At 44.3% G+C, this 20221-nt stretch overlaps 1 protein-coding gene across 1 annotated transcript in view; it reads left to right on the top strand.

The window, feature by feature from the left end:
* LOC124790028 (UDP-glucosyltransferase 2-like) overlaps nt 1-19496 on the top strand; it is a 132646-nt gene extending 113150 nt beyond the window's left edge. The window contains exons 5-7 of the mRNA XM_047257584.1: nt 11329-11551; nt 11643-11862; nt 19193-19496. Of these exons, the coding sequence (XP_047113540.1) occupies nt 11329-11551; nt 11643-11862; nt 19193-19463 (714 nt within the window). The 3' untranslated portion in view covers nt 19464-19496. The remainder of the gene's footprint in view (nt 1-11328; nt 11552-11642; nt 11863-19192) is intronic.
* The last annotated feature ends 725 nt before the right edge of the window (nt 19497-20221 follow it).

Raw genomic sequence — 20221 nt, 5'->3', positions numbered from 1 at the left:
GGCGAAAATGACTAACAGAGACAACGGCTATGCACTTAGCAACACCTGGAAGAGTACACTGGATAAAGAAAAATCGCAGAAGAAAACTTCCGCACTTTACCTCCTGATCCAAGGGATGGCGCTGCAAGCAATGCGGGATAGAAACTACATCTATGGAAGTAGAGGGCACCACTTCATTACGCGCCATATCGCTGTTGCTATGACGTATTCCAGCCAATCAGAAGCCGTCCTTTGCATATAAAAGTGGGAGCCTCGCTAGTTTACGACCCCCCCCCCCCCCCCCATCTGCCCTTGGCTAGGGAGTGTCATCTTTGTGCCGACATTTTCGTGCAGTGTTTTACAGTGAGTGTTCCGTGTTGTGTCTTTTGGGAAGTGTTGCGAACGGCCATCATACTGTCGCTGGGTGTGATTTTTTATCTCTTGCGAACAGAAACCAGACTGTCGCCATGTTTTTTTGTGTGTCTACTATGTTACTTGTCTGATTACTGTGTATTTTATTAACATTGCCAACCCCTTTGCTTTCTGTTTTAACTTTCCACAATTTTCCGCCATTTTACACTTTAAGTCACCGTTTTATCGCCTGTTTTTCTTGTATCTTTTCTTCTTCCGTTTTTAAAAAAGTCTGTAGGCTGTAGAGCAGCGTACTAAGCTGCTGCCAGCCCGCCCCCTTCGGGGGGAGGGGGTAAGGAATTGAAATTCAATAAAGGAAAAAAAAAATACTTTACGACACTACCCCACTCTCTTCCCCTCCCTCCCTCATTTCCTTGCGCCTGGCAGATAATCCGTTTTCATCATCGTCAGTGTGGCACGTCAGTGTTGTGTTTAGTGCTGTTTCTCCTGTGCGTCGAGAGGCGTGATTTTAATTGTGTGCTGGCCTTGTACTTACTGTGTTACTGTCAGTGTTTGTTATGTGCTACACCATCCGTCGATACTTTTATGCTCCGGTCATACTGTGCCTTGTGTTCTTTTAATTGTCCCAGTGTGTGGTTTTTTGTGTGCGCTACTTTTTTACGGTTTTTATCTCCACTTACAGTCACCCCCTTCTTTTGTCTATTGTCTTCCATGATGTTCCCACTTTTTTATATCTATGTTCACCATGTTTTCTCCTTTGTATATTTTTAAATGTCTTCTATTATTTGTTATATGTCTTTCGGCTGAAGAGCAGCGCGTATGCTGCTGCCAGCCCGCCTCGATGGGAAATTGAAATACAATAAAGGAAACAAAATAGTTTACGACAGTCAGTTTTAGCCATGATGACGACGACCATGGAGGTAGTGGTAACTTTCCCAAGACTGTCTAACCTAAAAAACCGCCCATTCCACGCCACACAACCCCTACTACCCGTGTAGCCGCCTGCTGTGTGTAGTGGACTCCTGACCTATCCAGCGGAACCCGAAACCCCACCACCCTATGACGCAAGTCGAGGAATCTGCAGCCTACACGGTCGCAGAACGTCTTCATCATAATTTCATCCCCATCTGGCGCGCAGTTCGCCCAATTTGGCGTCGAATGTAATAAGACCTGCACCAAGGCGGTCGGACCTGCCCCGCAAGGGGCCTCCCGACCAAGGACGCCAAACGCTCACTTCCATTTCCATCAGTCGTGGCTTCGGATCGCTGATCACCTCGTAGGGCAGCAAATGCAAGACCTTTACTGGATCAATCTCACACGCAACACGTTACCATACCACAGCCAGAGAACAGTGTGAATGGCGTGAACCTGGTCGATCCTACTTACTGAATGCCAAAAGCTAATGGCTGTGGAATATTTATGTAGTCGAGGAGAGGCTGTGCTCTGCGACGTCATTCGCAATGACAGAATTGTTTTTGCACTTCCTTAGTATTCAGCGGTCTTCATTTCCTCTGCATTTGCTTAATGAATTTATTACAGTGTCCTCACAGCATAGTCAAACGCCTGCTAGACGTTGCTGCGTCCTACCTAGTGTCCCCTGTGTAATGTTGCGGAAGTAACGAAGGCGGTTCAATTTGCGTTGCTGTAACCAGTTTCTGGTGAGTTGCTCACTGTTTCCGTTAAGAGTGTCAGGGTGGCTGTCTTCTTCCTGACGCAGTAACGGCTTTGAAATGTTTACGCTTCCCAGCTGGCAGTTGGCGACACTTCTACACCAGCTGTTAAAAAAAATTGTCGGATGACACTATTGTACAGTGTACAATATACCTCAAATATCGAAACAGCGTTCATTAGTGTAGTCCACATCTGTTGAGATGTGAGCAGGATTACTTGTTGACATCCATGGACTCGCAGAACTGGACCGTGTTTTCTTCACTGACAAGGTGTGGTTTCAACTTGGTTGATACATGAATATTCAAAACACAAGAATACTGTCAACTGAAAATGCACATCTGTTTCACGAAAACACCTTGGACTGTCAGAAAATTGGAGGGTGGGGTGACGTATTGCGTTGTTGAATGGTGAGCCCTGTTTAGTTTGAAACTACGGCGAACAGAGTTGTGCGCCAAGATATAATTTCACACTTTATTTCGCTTCTTGAGGCTCAAATGCCCGATTTTTCGATCACCCTGTGCAACACTTCAAAATAAGGAATCAGAAAGGAAAAGTGAATACCTGAGCAAGAGAAAATTCTACATCTACATCCATACTCCGCAAACCACCTGACGATGTGTGGCGGTTAATTCGCTTTGATGTTAGAGATCGATATGGTTCACTAACTTTCTTCCATTTGGATCGGTGTCACTTCCACGAGGTTCGTCACACAGAACCATGAACGGTCGAATTGCTTCAATAAACTGCTCCACCGTGTTCAATCCAAATTACGTGGCAGGCGTGCAGTAAGCTGCTTCTCGAATATTGCGTGGCGCAGGCGGAAACAGGCAAGTTATTTGTCTTGTCCTGCTCTGCTCTGCTCTGCTCTCGCTGTTGCACAGACACCTATGAGTCTCACAAAAATGCGCTGTGCTCGAGATCCACCTGCAGTTTATTTGAAATACCTTTAATATGAGCCTCCACTAATAATGTAGAATCCCAAATCTACAACTCCTGTCGAAATCTTTATCCAGGGTTGCAGGTCCAAAAGCCCATTTTATCACTGAAGTGATATTTGCTTCATATACATCAAACAAAAACGTCGAGTAAGGTTTGTCTGTTATTGTTCAGTATAAAAATATAACACGAGTACAACACACTGAAATATTTCGCAGCGTTAGTGTTGCCACGGTCACTATGGTCAAAAGCAGCACAGCGTCATCATGAAAACAGACACGTCTATGAAAGCGTCTGCTTGCCATACTGTTAGATATCATGTCAAGACTCTCCCCAGAACTGCTACTATTTCTTTTGTTCTAATGGTTTGTTGCGTCATTCCAGGCAAGCCCTACGTCAGAATTACGATGTGTTTTATGAGTAAAGTTAAGTTTAATATAATTTTAAGCAATGTTGAGGGCCAATTTTACAGATAATTCAGGGCATTCAAATGACATTGGGAGTCCCTCACAAACTGCCTGTTCTGTTCGTATGTAAATCGTTTTTATAACATATTGATTGAACCGGGACGAAAAGGAGGTTAGAAGAGCTAATGATATACAAAAGCAGACATCAGTAGGCAAGTACCAAAATAAAAATCAAACAGAACGTTAACGCGATGTATATCAAGCTATCCCATTTGATAACGGTATTACGAAACTGGCACTAGATTTCGTACAGGTAAAATATTACATAAGTTACGTATGTTTTAATTAATTAACAGTAATTAAAACATCTTCTTTTAGGTACAATTAGGTATCAGCATCGATGGATTTTAGCCTTGCGCTCCGACAAAACCTGTTGACTGCTTCAAAAGTCTTTTCTCAAAAAGTATCCAATTAAGAGCAGCTCACTTTGAAAATAACATTGCACACGCATTTGTAGCACATCGCCTCAAAAGATGTACAAAATACATGTAACGGCAGCAGCATTAATTTGAAAGAAAAATACGTATGACTAATGGCGGCCGCGCGGGGTTAGCCGAGCGGTCTTGGCGCTGCAGTTATGGACTTTGCGGCTGGTCCTGGCGGAGGTCTGAGTCCTCCCTCGGGCATGGGTGTGTGTGTTTGTCCTTAGGATAATTTAGGTTAAGTAGTGTGTAAGCTTAGTGACTGATGACCTTAGCAGTTAAGTCCCATAAGATTTTCACACACGTTTGAACATTTTTTTGGACTAATGGTGGGTGAACAAAACTATGCTGAAAGTTAATAGTTCACTACCAGCAATTTTATCCACGTACAAAAGAAAAAGAAAGGGACAGAAAGAAAATAATTTTGTAATGAAATAAACAACAGTTGTCATATTGACAGCATGTCTTGTGTTTGAAAGCAAAGCAGCTTGTCTGTTCTTTGTTGGAGAGGCGCTGCGGTGATTTAAGAAGACGGCGATGGCTTGCGATGTTTCATATGAGGTTATTACAGCAACTCCGTTTATTATATTTCCACGGCAAAGTATGCTGGTTATGTCTTTTCTCCGTTACGTCGCTAAGTCATCCAAAGTGGCGTTTAACAGGCCTCTTTCTAAATACACATAATTGTTGGTGATAATCCACAGTTTTAGCATATACACGCCTCTTACTCGTTATACGCAGCAAATTATTGTTTCATTACTTTATACACCGCTCGTGAAAATTTTCTACCGCGATAAAATTGCTCGTCACGTTTGCAAATGACTATCGCGAACGCGAATTCACAGACAGTAAAACCGTTTTTACACCTGACAAACAACTGTAATTAGGTTCACTGTGACAGTTACGGATGTTCGTTTAGAAGACAAGTACGTTAGTTTTATGGAGCCTTGGCTCTCGCAATGCGTTAAATATAAAAACAGTTTCACTCACATTATAACAATACTATAACGTGTACTCGCTAAAGCATTGTCAGTACCGGTTGAGACACAGTCCGTTTAGTAATACTCAAACCGTACGAGCGTTCTGTTCATAATGATCACTTCAGTTTTTATTACGGAATGCGAAGGTAATCCCAATCGTCAGTAGGTAAGTTTCCTGATTAGCTGTCTCGGCAAGTTTTTGTATCTCAAATGAACAACTCGCGTCCCGCCATATTACCTCACACACTCTCACTAACTATCGCTACTCCATTCTTTCGTTATCGCTCTCTGTGCATTCATGTCTACAATTTACATAGAAATTCTTCACATCACAGTAAATATTACATATGCAGATAATATAAACAAAAGAAATTAACGTCTTTCCATATTCAAGTAATAGTAAGAAAACATACGCTGATCAGACATAACAGTATGACCATCGACCTACTACCGATATAACCCGTCCACGCAACAGCGGCGTCACCTGGCGGGGAATGACTGCTAATCACGCAAACGCACTGTGCGTGTAGTATTCGTGAGCGTGCTGTCCGCGTGTAGGTTGGGGAAGGCGCGCGCGATCTATCTGAGTTTGACCGAGGGCAGATTGTGACGGTCCGGAGGTTCGTCACAAGCATCTCGGGAACTGCACGACCGCGTGTTCGAGAAGAGCTGTGGTGAGTGTCTTCGACAAATGGAGAAACCAAGGAGAACCCATGTCCAGACATTTGGGGGTTGGGGGACCACCCTTCATTACAGATGTGAGACGTCGTCGGCTGGGCATGCTGGTAAAACAGGAGAGGCGGTAAACCGTGGCGGAACTAACATTAGACTTTAATGATAGGAAAAGTACAAGTGTGTCAGAAAACACAGTGCACCGAACACTCCTAACGATGGGCCTCTACAGCCGACGATCCACACATGTGCCAATGTCAACACCACGACATCGGCAACTGAGATTGAAACGGGGAGGTGATCATCGGCATTGGACGTTGGCGCAGTGACAGAGCGTTGCTTGGTCTGATGAATCCCGGTACCTTCTTCGTCATGCCGACGGGAGGGCGCGAATTTGACGTCTTCCAAGGAATTAGCTCCTTGTCAGCTTTACTACGGGACGCAGACAAGCTGGCGCGGCTCCGCTATGTTCTGGGGAACATTCACGAGGGCATCCATGGGTCCAGGGAAGCTCGTGCAAGGCACCATGATAACCAAGGAGTATCGTACACTAGCTGCAGACTATCACATACATCCTCTCATGACGATTGTGATTTACGACGGCAGTGGCATTTTTCAGCAAAATAATGCGCTAGGTCACGAGCCCAGGAGCGTGATGGTATGGTTCGAGGAACACAGTGGCGAGTTACAATTGATGTGCTGGCCTCAAAACTCGCCAGATCTTAACCCGATGGAACACACCTGGATGTGGTTGAACGTGATGTCAGAGCTTATTGCCCCCGTCCCCAGTATTGACGGTAATTAGGTGACGTGTGTGCAGATGTGATGCCAGTTCTCTATCAAGGCCTCATTGCTCCCATGCCACTAAGTGTTGACGCTGTTATCCGTCCAGAGGTGGAGATGCAGGCTATTAGCAAGGTGGTCATAATGTTCTGGCTGAACAGTGTATTTAGCCATTACTGAAAAGGAAATAAATTGCAGCTATATTTTAACGTCATTTACAAGCATAGCTATGCTATATCATCAAAGATGTGAATACCTAGTGCAAGAAAGCGAAAGAAATGATAAAAAAACAGAGAAAAAAATTACCAATCACTAATGGCTATATCTTCACAAGCGATATGTGCAAGCAAAAGAGGAGCATTGTATCAAAATATATATATAAACGCATACCTAGTAATTGTCACGTTGACAGCTTAAGTCTTCTATTTATTTTATTTTACTTATTTATATTTTTTGTTTGTTTATTCAACCTGGCAAGATTAGGACCATCTGGTCATCTTTTATATCTAACCAGCCGTTCTATATACTTAACGTTGCACATGTTACGATACGTATGTTATACTATATTTATAAATGAAACATCCCAACAGCAAAGATAAAATAAACACGCACTTCGTACTCGTTCATAGCAAGCACAACAAAGTTTTAATTATGAGTTCTAGCAGCGACAGGCAGTAGTGAAAGGGGTGGAAGGAGGGGAGAAAGAGGAAGTGATAATAGTTAATGAATGCAAGGCAAAAGTAAGTGGCTTGACTCGTAGAAAAAGGGAAAAAGATAGAAGGGTAACTGGGAAAAGACAGGAGCTTTGGCTTTGCTATTTGGCAGAGGGAAAGTTGGTAATATACGTTAATTTTTGGTGAAACGCTGTTAGGGCGGCAGAGCGAAGTGCTTCAGCTTTTTAAAAGCAACAGGAGGCCGAATTGTGCGCAGAGTGCAAGGAAACTTGCTCCAGTGGCGGATAGCAACAACAAATAGTTTTCGAATATTTTTGTTTTATGAATAGATACAACTAAAACAAGTGGGACCTCGTGTTTCGATTGAGATGAGATGAAAGGAATTTAAGCTCTGACGCGAGCTACTGGGGTGCTTGTGCACCGAGGAGCCGATGAAGCTGAGGGTGGCGTATAGTGAACGTGTCTGAGCACAATTTGTCGGTTATGGACTGTAGATTAAAACCGAAGAAATTGCAAAAGAGCAAGTAGTTAAGGAGATGGGACCTGGATAAGCTGAAGCAACGAGAGGTTGTAGAGAAGATCAGAGGGAGCTCTAGACAATGGTTGACAAGAACAGGGGAAAAAGGAATGCAGTAGAAGACGAACGGGTATCAGGAGAAATGATATAGTGAAAGCAACACAGGATGAAATAGGGAAAAAGACAAGGCCTTGTAGAAATCCTTGAACATAACAGGAGATATTGTATGAAGTTGATGAAAGAAGAAAATATAAAAATGCAGCAAATGAAGAAGGGGAAAAGCAATACAAAAGTCTAAAAAAATGGGACTGACCGTAAGTGCAAAATGGCTAACGAGAAATGACTAGAGGACAAATGGAAGGATTTAGAAGCATATTTTATTAGGCGAAAGACAGATATCGCCTACAGGAAAATTAAAGACACGTTTGGAGAAAAGAGAAGCAGCTGTATGAATATCAAGATTTCAGATGGAAGACCAGTATCAAGTAAAGAAGGGAAATCGGAAAGGGTAAGGAGTATGCAGAGGGTCTACGCAAGTCGAATGAAATTGAAGTCAAATTTATAGAAGGGTAAGAGGACATAGATGAAATGAGCTGGGAGATGTATACCGCGAGAAGAATTTGACAGAACATTCAAAGACATAAGTCGAAACAAGGCCGGGGGACTATACGTTATTCCGTCATAACTAGTGATAGCCTCGGGAGAGCCAGCGATGACGAAACTATTCCACTTGGTGTGCAAGATGTAGGAGGCAGACGAAATACCCTCAGACTTCAAGAAGAATGTAATAATCCCAGGTGCTGACTTGTATTTGTATTACCGAACTTTCAGTTTAATAAGTCATGGTTGCAAAATTCTAGCACGAAATCCTTACAGAAGAATGGAAAAACTTGTAGAAACTGACCTTGGGTGATGATCAGTTTCGATCCCGGAGAGATGTAGTAACAGAAGATTCAAATGGCTCTGAGCACTATGGGACTCAACTTCTGACGTCATTAGTCCCCTAGAACTTAGAACTAGTTAAACCTAACTAACCTAAGGACATCACACACATCCATGCCCGAGGCAGGATTCGAACCTGCGACCGTAGCGGTCTCGCGGTTCCAGACTGCAGCGCCTAGAACCGCACGGCCACTTCGGCCGGCCAGTAACAGAAGAGGCAATACTAACCCAACGACTTATTTTAGAAGATAGCATTTTGATACGCCCGCTAAACCCGCTGGGCAGAACAAGTGATTAGGATTGTGGGAGGGGCCAAATAAAGTTGGGGTCAATTTCACCCTAAAATTGTAGTTTATTGTAATTTCCTAACACATTTACAACCAAAACGGCACATAGCCGAACAAACGGCTAAAGGCCACGATTAAATTTCAAAATTTTAAAATATATTACCATAAGCCTTAAATTTTAAGTAGCTGAAACCGGACTAAAAGAAAAGACAACACAATGGCAATAACCTTTTAACAAATATCCACTTGCCAGAATTCAAACTTACTTACATAAAATACAGTAAAACCAAGAATTTCTTTTATTATTGACTATAATAGATTATAAACAGACAATTAAACACCGGTGAGAAAGACAGTAAAGATAAAAGCACTCAGAAGCCTCCAGGGGGTCGGTCTGCCCTCGTTCACTTAGATGATACAGGTGGTGAGCCCAACTGCACTTGATCCGTCGGAACCCAACCAAAGGACAGCCACGGACCGACCGACAAACGACTTCCTTGCCACCAATCGGTACACGAGAATTCAAATACAAAATGTTACGGGCGTGACTATCCACAATCAAATATGTATATGTATTAAGCAGTCAAACTACACACCGTGCTGGACAGCGACAACAGGTGAGGAAAGGACACTGCCTGAAATTACGTCAGTGGCCAGGCCAGGTAACCGGAACACTAACGGCCACAAGGCAGAAAATTCCGCTGGTGCACTTGAATTGTAATCAATCAATATTGTTAATTCCACCGCATGGCGGCTAAATTTCAGCAATACAAACATTCGGTGTTGCTCACGGGAAAAACTCCAGCAGCAAACCACCGAAACGAACCACACAACGTGAATGGACTTGGCTTGGGTACTTGAAACCACTACTCAACTTTGACGTCCTGGATCGGTGAACCACGAACCTCGTAGCGATCGGACAGCTCCACACACGCTCCGACACTGCGCAGAGACCAGCAGCGGACCCAGCCGACTGCACCGTGCGGAGATAATTTCCCTGGTCCGCAGCAACCGACCGACTCCCTCAGAATGCCGACAGCATCTAAAATAGTCGTCAATGAAAATAACACCAAATACACACACAACCTGACAAACACTTGCACGAAGACCTGAACGATACCTAACAGTAACTAAGCATGCACGAAGACAAATCGGGAGTCGATGCGCGCGCACGCACACACACACACACACACACACACACACACACACACACACACACACACACAGCCGACTCATGAACGATCGGCGAGCCAAACCGCGTCGTCCGGTAGGACGACCGACCGACGATCCACCTCGACCGTGGCCCGGCTCAAGTGATGCGCGGCGGCAATGGTCGGGCGAGCCATGTCGACGCAGACCTCACTGCTCCAGCCCGCCTGCACTACTGCCGCATTGCTACTCCCCGACTGGCAGGTCCGCTCTGCGCTCCAGACGCGTTCCAACTGACTGGCAGCCCGAACTCGCTTACGACAGACAACGACCGGGAAGTAATAGCAGTCGAGCATAGATACTACCAGAGGGGATATATCGCTAAGCGCTGCTAGTGCCAGTCAGAGTGAGGCAAATCAGCAACTCAGTGACGGTAGTAATTTAATTTAACGTAGTGAGGTGGAATTTAACGTAGTGAGGTACAGGGTTTAAAATACATAATGGCGGGAACACGAGCCACGCACGGTTCACGTTTGTACTCTTTGAGGAAGCTTTTGACAGTGTCGACTCGATTACTCTCTTTGATATTCTGAAGGTAGCAGGGGTAAAATACAGGGAGCGAAATGCTATTCACGATTTGTACAGAAACCAGACGGCAGTTAGAACAAAGGACGTAGAAGAGGAGTTGAACGGAATGGACAATGTCTTGAAAGGAGGACACAAGATGAACATCAACAAAAGCAAAATAAGGCTAATGGGATGTAGTCGAATTAAACCAGATGATGCTGAGGGAATTAGAAAACGGGACACAAAGTACTAGATAATATATGATACCTGGGCTATTTGATGGCCAACGTAGACAGGATATAAAAATTAGGCTGGCCATGGCAAGAAAAGCGTTTCTGAAGAAGGGAAATTTGTTCATATAGGATACAGATTTAAGTGTTGGGAAGTCTTTTCTGAAGGAATTTGTATGGAGCGTAGCCACGCATGGAAGTAAAACAAGGACGATAAACAGTTTAGACAAGATGAGCATAGAAGCTTCTGAATTGTGGCACTACCAAAGAATGTTGAAGACACAATGGGTAGATCGCGTAACTGATGAGGGGATACTAAACAGAACTCTGAAGACAAGAAATTTCTCACACAAATTGACTAAAAGAAAGGATCCGTTGATAGGACACATTCTGAGATGTCAAGTGATCATCAATTTAGTGTCGGAGAGAAGCGTGGCGGTACAAGTCGTAGAGGGAATCCAAGAGATGAATATAGCAAGGAGATTCATCAGGATGGAGGTTGTAATAGTTATTCTGAGATGAAGAGGCTTGCATTGGGTAGAACAACTTGGAGAGCTGCATCAGATCAGTTTTCAGATTAAATACATAACAACAAAGAACTCTTTTTTCTGTTTACGTTACTCTTAGTATGTTCTTATCAACGTGAGTAAATGCCTTAAAAATATTTTCTTTTCAAACAGGAGATCCAGAAGTTCTTAGACGGAGCGGACAATGGCTTCATATATTTCAGTTTAGGATCGAACATGAGAAGTATTTTCCTCTCTAAAGAGATAAGAGACGCATTCCTGTACGCTTTCTCTAAACTTCCGCAAAGAATACTGTGGAAGTTCGAGGAGGTTGACCTCCCCGGAAAACCAGAGAACGTGATGGTGTCGAAGTGGCTACCGCAGCAGGACGTACTAGGTACGAGTGGTGAACAGACTTCAGTAGTACATGATGATGTCGTTACTAAGTTGTAAATTGCTTGTAAATTGAAAGGAAATTTCTGTTTCAGCTCATCGTAACATCCGGCTGTTCATCACACAGGGAGGTCTGCAGAGCTTCAACGAGGCGGCGTACTTTGGTGTTCCTCTCCTAGGGATACCGTGTTTCGCTGACCAGCCCTACAATATTGCCAAGATGGTTAGCGTCGGAATAGGAGAGAAAATGGAACTGGGCGAAATAAACAAAGAATCACTTCTCCGAGTAATACGACGCCTTCTTGACACTCCGAGGTCAGTTCCTAAGCTTTGCAAGTTGTACACATAATGGGTGATCAAAAAGTTGCGGTTCGAAGGCCTTAAACTCTAGAATCTTTATACCTATCAGGCAAAATCGTCGTGAGCATTGAGACAATCGTCCTACCGACGCTCCAGGTTGAAGATAGCCGTTTGGTAGAACACCGTCTCCTGCTGCGAGAGGAATTCCGTAACTGCCTGCTGCACATTCTCGTCCGGTAGAAATCTTCGGCCCTTCAAGGCCATATTTAAGGGATCGAAGCTATGATAATTGCGAGGGGATAGCTCAGGATTATAGAGTGGGTGTTCGAGTTTCATCCACTTGAGTCGGCGTAGCTGCGTTGCAACATTTGCCTTATGAGGACGTGCGTTATGAAGCAACAGCACCTGTCGCAAAACTTCACAACGGCGGTTTTCGACAGACGTGCTGTCCCAGCGTATTCTTCATTCTCCGACGTATGTTTACCGGCACTTGTTCGGGAGCCAAGAAAAGAATAATAGTACGTTGGTCCTGCTTGGACAACGTGACCATAGTTCATGCTTCCGCATTTACGGCACGCAAGTCAGAAATTCACGAATGCCACACTAATTCCTTGCCTACACGTCGGTGCTGATATACCGGGTTATCAAAAAGTCAGTATAAATTTGAAAACTGAATAAATCACGGAATAATGTAGATAGAGAGGTACAAATTGACACACGTCCTTGGAATGACATTGGGTTTTATTAGAACCGAAAAAAACAAAGTTCACAAAATGTCCGACAGATGGAGCTGGACAGCAAAACGTCAGTGACTGCGCATGGCAATCATGTATAAAAGGAGCTGTAATGAGAGAGAGAATCAGATGCGCCAGCAGTCGCAGCATGTTGACGTTACCTGAAAAGGCGCTTTTAGTGAAGCTGTATTATCAGAATGGGGAACGTGCTAGTTCGGCGTTACGATCTTATCGCCATAGGAAGGGGATTCGAACAGGTAAAGGTCCGTTGACAAATGCAACTGTGGCGAGAATGATTTCGAACTTCGAAGCCACGGGTTGTTTAGTGGCCGACCGAGCACAAGGCGTAATGCTGCTGAGACAGTTCAGGAAGAAATGGAGACTGCAGCGGGTTCGTCTGTGCACGGGGAAGTCAGCGCACACTACTGTTTGGCTGGCACTTAGGCGTACTCTCCGATGCTATCCGCACAAAATCCATCGGCATCATGAACTGTTACCTGTCGATTTAGTGAAGCGGAGGGCATTTGCGGTGTGGGCATTTCAAAAGATGGCGGAAGATGACGATTGGTTGAGTAACGTGTTGTGGACCGACGAAGCTCATTTCATTCTCCGAGGGTCAACACCCACAACTGCAGAATTTGGGCTACCGAAAATCCTAGAACTGTCGTGGAAACTCCATTGCACGACGAGAAAGTCACGGTATGGGTTGGATTTACCACATCTACCGTTATCGGGCCTTTTTTCTTCGAGGAAATTCGTGATTCTGGTTTTGTAACTGCTACCGTGACGGGTGAGAGGTACGCCGATATGTTACAGAATCGCATCATCCCAAGCCTGGCTAATAAACACCTGCTGGAACGTACGATGTTTATGCAGGATGGCGCTCCACCCCATATTGCTAGACGCGTGAAAGATCTCTTGCGCGCGTCGTTTGGTGATGATCGTGTGCTCAGCCGCCACTTTCGTCATGCTTGGCCTCCCAGGTCCCCAGACCTCAGTCCGTGCGATTATTGGCTTTGAGGTTACCAGAAGTCGCAAGTGTATCGTGATCGACCGACACCTCTAGGGATGCTGAAAGACAACATCCGACGCCAATGCCTCACCTTAACTCCGGACATGCTTTACAGTGCTGTTCACAACATTATTCCTCGACTACAGCTATTGTTGAGTAATGATGGTGGAAATATTGAGAATTTCCTGTAAAGAACATCTTTGCTTTGTCTTACTTTGTTATGATAATTATTGCTATTCTGATCAGATGAAGCGCCATCTGTCGGACATTTTTTGAACTTTTGTATTTTTTTGGTTCTAATGTCATTCCAAGCATGTGTGTCAATTTGTACCTCTCTATCTACATTATTCCGTGATTTATTCAGTTTTCAAATTTATACTGACTTTTAGATCACCTGGTACATGCATCGGAGTCGCGCTGAGTTGCATATACGCTGCAGCCATGCTCTCAAACGGAGACTTTTTGATCGTGTCTTATAGATCACATGTAAGCAAGTGTTCTGCTTTAGTCCTTTTTACCATAATTATTAAGTAATTAGACAGAGTACCTCTTAACCTATTGATAATTCCTCTGGTAATTTTCGTCACATAGATTATGGGTCAATAAACGAAAACAAAAAGGCTAGGACATTTTAATATTACACGAGCTGTAAAACGGTGACCAGCAATGTATATATATATATATATATAAAATAAAAAAAAACTCTGAGCGCTATGAGACTTAACATCTGAGGCCGTCAGTCCCCTAGAAATTAGAACTACTTAAACCTAACTAACCTAAGGATCACACACACATCCACGTCCGAGGCAGGATTCGAACCTGCGACCGTAGCGGTCGCGCGGTTCTGAACTGAAGCGCCTAGAACCGCTCGGCCACAACGGCCGGCACCAGTAGTGTTCACGTTTCAGTATTGATGTATGGACTTATAGGACTACAGTCATCGACTTTGAAAATGAACTAGTGCAAACATCAAACGTTCTTCCGTACTTTCATCTATGCCTAGTCTGCAGTTTTCTGATTCTCTAAGTTTTTCGAATTTTCTTCCATTTGTTTACATTAAATTGTTTGAGGATATGACCTGATCTCCCGTGTTAGCTAATGTGGCGAGCTAGAGCTCTCGCAGCAAATTTTTGAATTCGATTCCTTTTTTCAGACCGATGTGATGTTTCTAAACATCCAGTAGTGCCTATAATAGTTGCAAGATGATATTGTCTGCACATTCCGCTGTTGTGCACAAATATTACAATATGAACCGTAGATTGCTGGGTAAGATGACCATACAGGTATACAGAGATGAAGAGATAGATGCTGATTAGAAAAACTGAAAGGTATCAAAACGACACGAGAAACTAGTGACAATTAAAAAATATAAACATAAACTAACAAAGATGAGTGGAAGCTGAATCATTAAGATGCAGACATATTACTGGTTGGCCGACCGCTGTGGCCGAGCGGTTCTAGGTGCTTCAGTCCAGAGCCGCGCTGCTGCTGCGGTCGCAGGTTCGAATCCTGTCTCGGGCATGGATGTGTGTGATGTCCTTAGGTTAGTTAGGTTTAAGTAGTTCTAAAGTCTAGGGGACTGATGACCTCAGATGTTAAGTCCCATAGTGCTCAGAGCCATTTGAACCATTTGGAAAGGAAATAACGAAGAAAATAGAAAAAGGCTGTTCGCAGGGATCAGCGTGTGGCCCAGAGTTTTCGGATGTAGCATTGCAGCCGAGACTACAGAAGTTACATGACGGCGGTACGTAAGCGGAGACGACGTGTTATTTGTTGTAAGAGATGACTAGCAGAATTGTAGAAGACAAATGTAACGCGATGTTCCATGACCTTGAAGGATGGTGTCGAAGTGGCAGATTGTCACTAGTACTTCACGAAACTTCGTACCTCTTGCTGAAAGGGAACTTAGCAAGAAAGCCTAGCATAAAATTAAATACAAAATTGTTAAGGCTTTCGTGACCACTTGTTGACAAACTGCCTATTGCCTTCTGTCTCGGGTTCTTCAGCCGACGTTCACCTGATGATTTTCCTGACGTTTCGCCAGCACGAGTGGCTAGCATTGTCAAAGCTTCACCTTGCAATGCCGGTGGTGAACTGGAGCCGAGCTCGCGGCCGCAGACTATATGTACCTGGCGCGCCAACGTCCGAGGGCTTCTCCGCAGTCATTTCCGGTGCGGTTCTCCTCTTGCTACCTGCAACGGTCGTTCGCTGCAGTACGGGAAGCCAGGATCCGTTTACCTTAAGGCTTTCCTCTTTCTTGTTGAAGCTGTTCGTGTGTTTTTGTATTTCTACAGCTTCTCTGAACAAGCGGGTGTGATAGTGCTTCTCTACAGCCAGAACTTCCGTGTCTGCGAATTTTATTACGTGGTCGGTCTCACTCAGTGAGCGCTCTGCCACGGCCAATTAAATGATGTAACGATGAGAATAAGCACATAAAGAGATTTGTAGGGCTATTCCCGGACGAAAGGCAGGCAGGCACAAAGGGGACAATAGTGATGAACAAAATTATAATCATTGCAAACAGGCAATTTCAGCTTCCCCTGAAAACAATCAGAGCATATCACCAATATACATTAGCATCAGTCGCAGGATATGGTGTGACCGTTTGGGCTCATAGATTGAAGCTTTTGAAGCCAATCTCACTAGTGAGAAGAGTTCAGCGAGGAGTGTTACTAAGATTAACGGACGCCTACTGCACTATCCCAAGTGATTCTTTGTTAGTAATTGTGGGCTATGTCCACTGGACTTGAAAATTAGGAAAACTGGAGCCATTCATTGGTTAAAGAAAGGCAATCAAATGGAAGAAGGAAGCATATTTGGAACTGAGGCCAATACGAAGAAGTCAGTACAAAATCGCATATTACAACTGTGGCAGAATGAATGGTCACTTTAGATACAGGAAGGAGAACATGTGAATTTCTTCCTAACGTCAGAGAAAGCCTAAAAATGAGATTTCCTAACCTGTCGAGTGGACTGATACATTCCCTGATCCGTCACGATCCGCATGCTACGCATCCATAAAAAATCAAAAGACAGATGAATGATAGTTGCGCCTGCGGCTATTTGGGCACTGTAGAGTACACACTGTGGGAGTATCCAGGAAAGTGAAGGAAGAGATCATGAAGCATTCAAATACACGTCGCAGTGCTGCCATCCTGTCGAGACAACATATTGTGCAGATGAAGAGAAGACAACTGAGGTCGACAACCACAATTCTTTCTTAAGAATTTATATTCCTTTGCTGCAAGTAATCACGGAAGTATGGATTCGAAGAGGTAACAGTGAATCGTGGAATTGCTTGTTATAGTGGAAACTCTGCAGTCTTGCTGCCGTACACCGAAGAAATCGTGCGGACGATGGCTGTTGACTGCGGTAGTGTGAAGGCGGATCAAGTAGAGGCAACAACAGCCTTCAGGTTAAATACACCAAAATAAATGAACAAAAACGACAGATTTCGTAGTACAGACAGTAGCATTAGTAGTTTGGTAACTGGTTAAGGGTTTTATTATACTTTTGTAGTAGTAGGAGTAGTTGTAGTTGTAATATTAGCATTTTTGTAGTATTAGTTTTTATATTCATTACCAGAAATACATGTTTTAAGGAGGAAAGAGCATCTACATCTACATCCATAAAGCCATTATTATCAAAGAAAGTGTGTCTTGTATAGCCTATTTTAGCTTCTGATATAACAGGGCGTAATTGTAAAGAATAAGTAGATAAATGATATATTCGTAAATGCTTTTCGTTTATGAAGGTTAAACAGTAGGTATGCTAGAAACCAACAGTAAATTAATAAGAGAAACTAGCGACGCTGACTGTCTCTGTGTGGAGAATGTTAACGTTTAGGTTGGAAATGATGTGCTGACGTGTTCATTTTACCGTATGTGCTAGAAAATACTTGTGTGGAAGATCAGGTGTGAAACGATATATTAAAAAAAAAAAAACCTCGCAGGAATTATCCGAATGGGACGAAAATCAGTAGACGTGATGCAAATGCGTACAGGTACAGACAAACAAACCATTACAAGTTCAGAAAAATTTGATTATTTTCGCAAGAGAAAGAGGTTCACAAACTGAGCAAGTCAATAAAGCTTTTCTTTTCTCTTTTTAACGTGGTGTTTGACAGTGCCTTCGGCTTCACCGAATCTACGTGTACTTGTGTGTGGTTTTTTGTTGTTTTTCTCTGGGATCTATTTATTTACAAAACAAATCGTGGGCATTGGAGGGCATGGTCGGTAACAATAAGGCCTCGTGGCCCACGACCATCCTCGGTTTATGGGGCGTGGGTTTAGGGTTCTTAGATTCTGTGCAGCGCGTGCTGCTTCCCACTGCTTCCTTTTGTGTAGTTGCACCAGTCGGCAGCTCGGCGAGTGTTGTCGTTCCGCGGCGGCCGCTGTGCTCGTTCTGGCAGGATGTTGACCGTCCCCACCACTTGCCCGTCGAGGAAGGGCAGCGTAAGTGAGCAGTTGGTCTGCGCTTACATTTTAACTCTTTACTTGATAGTCTAGTTCTAGTTAATCTATCTCTAAGAAAACTATGTTGTTATAGGTGGTCGCACAGCCAACAGAGTGGGGGAGGTGGGGGGGGGGTGGAGAGGGGGGGAGGGGGGGATTATACTTATTTCACTACATCTTTATGTTAATCTAGGTCCTTAATCTACTAATTACATGTTGATGTACTTGGTACCTTTTGTTAGGTGACTGTCTGCAGTGGTGGTGCCTGCCTTAATTAACAAAGAGTGGTACCTCGGATTATGTGGTTCAACTAATTTTCCACAACTTTGGCTGTTGTGATGGTGACAGATTTTACTAACAGAACATGTTCGTCAATAAAGCGTTGGTCCACCTCTGGCCCTTTCGCAAGCCGTTATTCGGAATGGCACTGATTGATGGAGTTGTTGGAAGTCATCCTGATGAATATCGTGCCAAATTATGACCAACTGGTGCGTTAGATCGTCAGAATCCCGAGGTGGTTGGAGGGGCTTGCCCATAAAGCTACAAACGTTCTCAATTGAGCAGAGACGCGGCGACCTTGCTGGCCAAGGTAGGATTTGACGAGCAAGAAGAAAGGCAGCAGGAACCTCATCATGCGCGGACGGGCATTATCTTGCTGAAATGTAAGTCCAGGATGGCTTGTCATGAAGGGGAACACAACCAGGCCTAGAATATCGCCTACGTACGGCTGTGCCGTGAGAGTGTCGTGGACGACCAAAGGGGTCCTGCTATGAAAAGAAATGGCACCCCACGCCATGGCGGGCGACAATCATATTGGTATCCGATTCGCATCCGGGGCGTCACCAGGCATGTCTTCGACCTAGATTCTCGTTGAGTGGAGTAAAATTGCCTTTAGCGATGAGTCCAGTTTCGAACTAAGCCCAGATTTGCGTCCCATTAGGGAAATTCCTTAATGGTTCTTCGTTTTTTTATCTTTACGTGTATTTAGACGAATGACAGTCTTAGTTTAATACCAAATATTCGAGAGGTGAGCTACCGTTTTGGTGTGGAAATTGAGAGCGTAGAACAATTTGTACGTAATTCTAGAGTGACTGCGTGTGCTTCGCCGAAGTAATATTCGCTCCCTCTCTACTTGTTCTCGGCAGCTACCAGGAGAACATGCAGAAGTTCTCCGCAGTTTTCCGCGAGCACCAGGCGACGTCGCTGGAGCGCGCCGTGTGGTGGGTGGAGTACGTGATCCGGCACCGGGGCGCGCCGCACCTGCGCAGCCTCTCGCTGGACATGATGCCGTGGCAGACGCTGCTGCTCGACGTCGCCGCCGTAATCCTCCTAGCCGCGGCCGTCGCCGCCTTCCTCTCGTACAAAGTACTCACCTGGCTCTGCTGCAACGTCTCCAAACCTCGGCACACGAAATGAAAGCAGTGCACAGTTCGTCCGGTCTCTCGGGAACACGCGTCGGCATCGAACAGAGAAGAGTAAACGCAAGTAGCGTGACGGGAAGATTATTTATTATAAAATGTATTGTCTACACAGGCGTTGAATAAATGTTCAGTTAACGTACAAATGGCTACTGAAGCGGTCCTATCTTCTTCCTCTTTATTGGACTCGCATTCGGGAGGACGACGGGTCAATCCCGCGTCCGGCCATCCTGATTTAGGTCTTCCGTGATTTCCCTAAAATCGCTCCAGGCAAATGCCGGGATGGTTCCTTTCAAAGGGCACGGCCGACTTCCTTCCTCGTCCTTTCCTAATCCGATTAGACCGATGACCTCGCTGTTTTGTCTCTTCCCCCAAACAATCCAATCCAGTCTTCTTTACTCTGATCGATTCCAATTTACTACTGCTGTTCCGTTAAGTTTGTTTATGATAAAGCTGCAGGGACAGTCATTCGGCTACGTGTTCTATAATGATTTTCACAGTATACTGTAAGTAAACTCGCAGATGATACCCTCCCCCACCTTGCCAATTAGCTTGTAAAATTTAAAAGTGCCTTACTGCACGTAGCACGTGCAAGTTCTGTAGCGAAACGTTCGTTAAAACTCCTCGTGAATTACTAGGATTAAAGTGCCACACACCTCTCCATTTAATACAACCCGTAGGCAGTCTGTTTCTGTCGTGAGCTAATGTATCTCTTATATTATCTGGTAGATAGCGTCTACCTCTAAGAAACCAGAT

The sequence above is a fragment of the Schistocerca piceifrons genome, chromosome 3 (genome assembly GCF_021461385.2).
Source record: "Schistocerca piceifrons isolate TAMUIC-IGC-003096 chromosome 3, iqSchPice1.1, whole genome shotgun sequence".
NCBI classification, from domain to species: Eukaryota; Metazoa; Arthropoda; class Insecta; order Orthoptera; family Acrididae; genus Schistocerca; species Schistocerca piceifrons.
This window is presented reverse-complemented; position numbering and strand designations above follow the sequence as displayed.